Consider the following 6,701-nt stretch of genomic DNA (forward strand, 5'->3'; position numbering starts at 1 on the left):
ATATATATATATATATATATATATATATATTTGATTTAGTAAAATTACTGGAACTAGAACTGAAAAATATATATTACAAAAAAATTATGTAACAAAATGACTAAAACCTAAATCAAAGTTAAATTGAAAATATTAAAATAAAAGCTCATTTGAAATATTAATAAATACAATAAATTAGCTTCTTGTATTCATATGTACATAATAAAATAAAATGAAATAAAACAATTAATGTAACAAAATTCATTTTAATTTATTGCAGAAATATATAATTTTAGATATCAGATGCGTAGAATTTATTTTCACATTTTTTAAATAATATTTAAAAAATAAATTATTTGTCAATAATAAATTATTATTTGAATACATATAAATTCTGGTTTTTATTATTTTATTTTTTTCTGACATGTTGGTGTTATATCTTTCACTTGGATGTTATAAGTCACACTGAGTAAATACAGCTGGATAAAACAAAAATTGTGTCCGTCTTCATTTCAGACTGCAAAGCAACAAAGTGTGATTATTTTAAAGGGGGTGATTCTTTTCTATACCCACTGTATTTTTATTTCTGAGTGACCTACGCCTTTAAGGAGCAAGCTTTTCACCTTCTGCTTGGTGCTGCAGATGTTCTCCAGGTCGGTGATGAGGGCAGTCTTGCGCTGATGCAGTGCTTTCTCCAGTTCCTCGAATGTATTGCTGATCTCTGTCACTGCCTCATTCTTCCTGTCTGTTAGCTGCTTGGAGATCTCATTTACCAGCTCTATAGCTGCAGTCAGCTGAGGAAGCCTGTGGATGCAGAATGAGGGCAATGTTCAGTCATACTTTCCGTAAGGAGGTCATGATGGGACTCAAGCAGCTGAGCTTTGCAAACACAGCAGTAACTACATAAAAACATTTTCAAAAAGAAAGGGAAATCAAAATTGTAGTATTTCATTTTATTGTAGTATTCTCATTTATTTACTTAAAATAACTTAGAATACTGGCTCAGATTAACAGTGAGTTTAGTATTGTTTTTGGCTGCATGAACCTGTTGCGAATAGCATCCAGCTGGTTCTTCAGCGCTGCTTTGTGTTGCTCCAGAACATCCCGCAGTGGAACTGTCACATGTTCTCTGTGCTCTCCTTCTGTGCATTCCAAACACATGGCCGTTTCACAAGACTCGCAGTAAAACTCCATCACCTGCAGAGGGCGCCACAAAGTAACTGAAATGCTGCACACACCGTCATTTCGTGATCAATCTCCCAAATCTAAGTCAATAAATACTTTCACTGGTAGTGTTGCTACAGTAAATTGTATTGCTATTGAAAATAAAGCTCAAATAAAATAAAATATAAATTATTAGATGAAAAACTTTTTAAAAAATGTTTACGCTTAAGTACTAAAATTACTAAAACTGAAACAAAAATACATTTTACCTAAATAGAAATACATTAAAAACAAAAACTAATAAAAATTACAAAAGAAAATTACTAAACAAATAGAATACATAACAAAATTACTAAAACTTAAAATAAAAAAACGACTTATTAATTGCTAAAAATACAAATGAAAATATAAAAATAAAAGCTAATTTAAAATATTACTAAATATTATAATAGTGTGACGGAAAGGGTGTAAAAACAAGTGCAAGACTTAAAAACAAGCGGTAAAGACTTCCCTCTAAGGTCAAATGAATTGCAAATGCACCGGACGTATTCCAAGATATGATCAATCCATCTAGTGGTCTGTCTGTGTTCAATTTTTCAGTCTCATTTTAATTTTAGCGGTAAATATTTTGACAGGATGATAGAAAGTAACAGAAATGAGAGCAGGACACATGATTTGTTGACAGAAGCGGAAAAAAACGGAGGCTCACATTCCAGCCCAGTGACGGCAAAGGGAATATGGTCATCTCTGTTTTTGCCTTACTGGGCGGTTTTTAAACATGATCTCATATGACAGCCATTCTAAAGTGAAATCCAGCATCTGTGCAATTCCTTTGCCATTATATTGGAAGTCCTGGAAGAGCTTGAAGTCAAACTGTACATGTTCACTGGCACGTTGGAGCTGAGCGGGGCTTTTCAATTTATTCTCTATAGGAGCTGAGCAGCAGACCTGCACAGAGGATTGTGGGGTTGACAACAAATCAGACCAAGTGGTGAGAGTGTTGAATGTTGAACTTATGGAAATGAGAGGCTAAAAACAAAGGGGAGGCAGCCAGGATTTAAAAAAAAAAAAAGTGTATTAAATTCACACTGAATGTGTACTCTGACAATTCAGAAATACAGTTTGTTTTCTTTATTTTATTATTATTGAATTAATTAAAAATGTTATATTTTAATTTAACAATTATTATATTATAATAATTATGTAAATCTTATCTCAATATGGCTAGACTGTGGCAGGATTAAACAAAACAGTGTATTAATTTGACTATGCGTATTCAGACATCACGTTTTTTATTATAATTGAATTATTATTGAATAATTGTATTTTTTATTTAAAGGTGACATATCATAAAAATCTGACTTTTCCAGGTTTTAAGTGCTATAATCAGGTCCCCGGTGCATCTAACAACCAAGGAAACGTGAAGAAGATTAATCCAGTACTTTATTTTGGTAAACCTTTTTCTGCAAGGGTCTGAAAAAAACGAGCGAGTCTGATTTCGCTCCCTTGGTGACGGGCAAAGGGATCTCATTATAATATTACCGCCCCTTAATCTGTAAGTTTCCACCCATGGCACCGTCATTTTGATTTCGCAAGCGACAACGGTGTACCAGCTCTAATGCCATGGCGAAAGTTTGAGCAAAACATGCTAACTGTTCTGCCTTTGGCTGCACAGACGAGCACAGAACACTATTTAGAGTCCCAGCCTCAGAGGAGACAAGAGAGCAGTGGATTTATTGATTTATTTAATGTATATTGCTGCTGCCACACAGATCTAAAATAAACATGCGATTTATTTCCCAGCTGTTTACCTTTACAGACATAACCGACTGTTTTTGTAACTCGTGTGTTTTTAAAGTAAACTTGTGTGTGAATGAGAACTTAGTTTAGTACTCACATGCTGTCTGGTGGCCGCTTTCTGTCCGTGTGCTTCGGATGTGTGCACTCAGAAATATCATATCAGAAGTTTAAACTAATATGGTTTAAAACGCATGATTTCAGCGCGATAAACATGATAATCAGAACCAAAACAGATGTTTTTTAGCAGGTCTGAGCTGTAATGGCGCAGCTCTATTGTGGAAACAGGCCCGAAAAACTGTTTCTGGAGTATTTTGAGCTGAAACTTCACAGACACATTCTGGGGACACCAGAGACTTATATTACATATTGTAAAAAGGGGCATAATATGTCTCCTTTAATTATTATTTTTTAATTATTCTAAATATTAATTTATACTACATAGGTTGTGGCAGTATTGACGTGTGCACTCTGGCAATTCAGAAAAAAAAACACGAATTAAATTTAATGTAATTCAATTTCATAATTTAATTTAATAATTATGATTTAATTTTGTAAAATTATTTAAGATATTATTTTATATATCAAAAAAGACCTAAATTAGCATTTGGATGGGAACTGAACCATTTCACTAAAATTAATCAAATTCTCAAATGTTTCATATGAGAGCGGGTGGACAGACAACCATGTTGGATTATTACTAACTTTAGCTGGAAAAATGACTCTTTGTCTTCTTGCATTATTGACAAACTATTTTCCTGTTTGACACTGTAAAGTTACTTTGACACAATCAGTATTGTATAAAGCGCTATACAAATAAAGGTGTCTTGACTTGACCTTAGTTCGCTCTGCTATAATACAATATTACAAAAAAATGAAGATGTACAGTCATGTGTTATGTTTCAGTTAGTTACTCCCAACACTGGATCATCTTCAAGACAACCAGACTGCTGTGATTTTACAGACACACCCACCCCCAAAGTGCCAGTGTTTTGGCCAGCATTTATCAGATTTCTTCCACACCAGTGAACACAGACAGTCTTTAGCATACTGTGAAAGCAGCATTCAGGCTATGATTGCATGATTGTAATAATTTGTTCATTCATGCACAAGGGACTTTCTATTGAGATACCTTTCACAGAAGGTGTGCAGGCAGGGCAGGACTTTGGGATTGTGGTAGTGCTCCAGACAGATGCTACACATCAGGAACTGCTTGTCTATTTGACGCACCACTGGGCTGGTGCTGCCGCTTTCCCGCTTAGCCATCCTATTGTGGAAACAGGCCCGAAAAACTGTTTCTGGAGTATTTTGAGCTGAAACTTCATAGACACATTCTGGGGACACCAGAGACTTATATTACATATTGTAAAAAGGGGCATAATATGTCTCCTTTAATTATTCTAAATATTATTTAAATGTGGCTAGGTTGTGGCAGTATTGACGTGTGCACTCTGGCAATTCAGAAAAAAAAACACGAATTAAATTTAATGTAATTCAATTTCATAATTTAATTTAATAATTATGATTTAATTTTGTAAAATTATTTAAGATATTATTTTATATATCAAAAAAGACCTAAATTAGCATTTGGATGGGAACTGAACCATTTCACTAAAATTAATCAAATTCTCAAATGTTTCATATGAGAGCGGGTGGACAGACAACCATGTTGGATTATTACTAACTTTAGCTGGAAAAATGACTCTTTGTCTTCTTGCATTATTGACAAACTATTTTCCTGTTTGACACTGTAAAGTTACTTTGACACAATCAGTATTGTATAAAGCGCTATACAAATAAAGGTGTCTTGACTTGACCTTAGTTCGCTCTGCTATAATACAATATTACAAAAAAATGAAGATGTACAGTCATGTGTTATGTTTCAGTTAGTTACTCCCAACACTGGATCATCTTCAAGACAACCAGACTGCTGTGATTTTACAGACACACCCACCCCCAAAGTGCCAGTGTTTTGGCCAGCATTTATCAGATTTCTTCCACACCATTGAACACAGACAGTCTTTAGCATACTGTGAAAGCAGCATTCAGGCTATGATTGCATGATTGTAATAATTTGTTCATTCATGCACAAGGGACTTTCTATTGAGATACCTTTCACAGAAGGTGTGCAGGCAGGGCAGGACTTTGGGATTGTGGTAGTGCTCCAGACAGATGCTACACATCAGGAACTGCTTGTCTATTTGACGCACCACTGGGCTGGTGCTGCCGCTTTCCCGCTTAGCCATCGCATTCAAATGAAGAGACAGAGGCCTCTCAGACTTTAAGAGAGAGACAGAATGAATGGTAATCTTTGAATACAGCTGTAGGTCTATTTCATCTTTACAATCCCATGTATGTACATATGACCACTAAATACAATGAAACAATATTTCCTCACTTTTTTTTTTTTGTGCAATTTTACAAATATTGTTTCATTGCATTTTTTGCAAATTTGCAACACATTTCTTTATACAACACCACCATTCCAAATCTTGGGGTCAGTAAGATTTTTTTAATTTAATTAATATCTTTATTTAGCAACAATGCATTACATTGATCAAAAGTGAGAGTAAAGACATTTATAATGTTACAAAATATTTCTATTTCAAATTAATTGTTATTTAGAATTTTCTATTAATCAAAGAAAAAAAATGATTCGCTGTTTCCACAAAAATATTAAGCTGCACAAATGTTTTCAACATTTATTATTGAACACACAGCTGCTATGAGATAACAGGAAAACTGCAACCTCATCTCTCACATCCTGGGATTAGAAGCCTCCCAATTCCCTCATGACTAACCTGTAACGTCAGATGCTCTGTACTTCTTGAGTAATCTTTCATTTGCAGCTTGTAGAAAAGCAGCGCCCCGGAGCTGCGGCGTTTCACGCTCTCATATTCTGTTCTCTTTATGCTCCCTAAAGCTGTTTACTCAGACTTTTATACAAAACACATTTGAAATATTATCTATCTGAGTGTTGCACCCTTCATTTCTGTCTCTTCACAAGAGGAAGGGAAATAAGGAAGTCTTTAAATGGCACTTCCTAAAAATCCTCCCAGTTCCTTCCTATGCGTTTACAGTGAGAGAGAGAAAGAGAGAGAGAGAGAGAGATTAACTAATCATTGCTGGCCACTGAGATTAATTGAAAGAGGAGAAGATTTGTCTCTCTCAGTCCAAAAAGGCAGCTGTCCTTATTATTACAGCAGAGGGAAAACCCTAGGGAAATATTACTAACAATAAATTTCACCCACTGATAGCACTGTTTATTTTCACACGTCTGCCGCTGTTTTGTATTAGCACCAAATTCACTAAAGGAATTATGCAAATCAGGCAACGGACATCCAAAAAAGCAGCGGACCTCTTGCATTTGGCATACTTTGTTTTGACTGTACAGCATCACCGCACTGCGATCCAGACACCTGAACCAACACTTTAAAAAAATTTATAATATGTTTGACAACATAACCCATCTAGATTTGGCTCTTCTCCATCCTTTGAACATCATTAGGTGAATAAATGGGCCGTTCACATGGAACACATTTCTGCTTTTAAAAATGTGCTTTGTGATGTGTTTTTTAAAAACTCAACTTCTTTTAAGTGCCACATTTTTAGAAGCTATGCATGTCATGCATGAGACATTCCAAAATATGCAACAGTCAAACATGTTCTCAAACTGTCCACAAAAATATTCAAATGCCGAATTACTTTTCTAGTTGTTGATATACTGGATAAGGATTAACAATAAGGATTTTTAAAATATA

The 6,701-nt window shown here is 34.6% G+C and overlaps 1 protein-coding gene across 1 annotated transcript in view; it reads right to left on the bottom strand.

Annotated features, from left to right (window-relative positions):
- The window catches only part of LOC107559009 (tripartite motif-containing protein 3-like), a 9,960-nt gene extending 8,788 nt beyond the window's left edge, over window positions 1-1,172 (bottom strand). The window contains exons 1-2 of the mRNA XM_016242715.1: window positions 1,025-1,172; window positions 603-783 (exon numbers count right to left, since the gene is read on the bottom strand). Coding sequence (XP_016098201.1) covers window positions 603-783; window positions 1,025-1,140 — 297 coding nt within the window. The 5' untranslated portion in view covers window positions 1,141-1,172. The remainder of the gene's footprint in view (window positions 1-602; window positions 784-1,024) is intronic.
- Window positions 1,173-6,701: the final 5,529 nt, after the last annotated feature.

The sequence above is a fragment of the Sinocyclocheilus grahami genome, unplaced genomic scaffold, assembly GCF_001515645.1.
Source record: "Sinocyclocheilus grahami isolate Dianchi unplaced genomic scaffold, SAMN03320097.WGS_v1.1 scaffold671.1, whole genome shotgun sequence".
Taxonomy (NCBI): domain Eukaryota; kingdom Metazoa; phylum Chordata; class Actinopteri; order Cypriniformes; family Cyprinidae; genus Sinocyclocheilus; species Sinocyclocheilus grahami.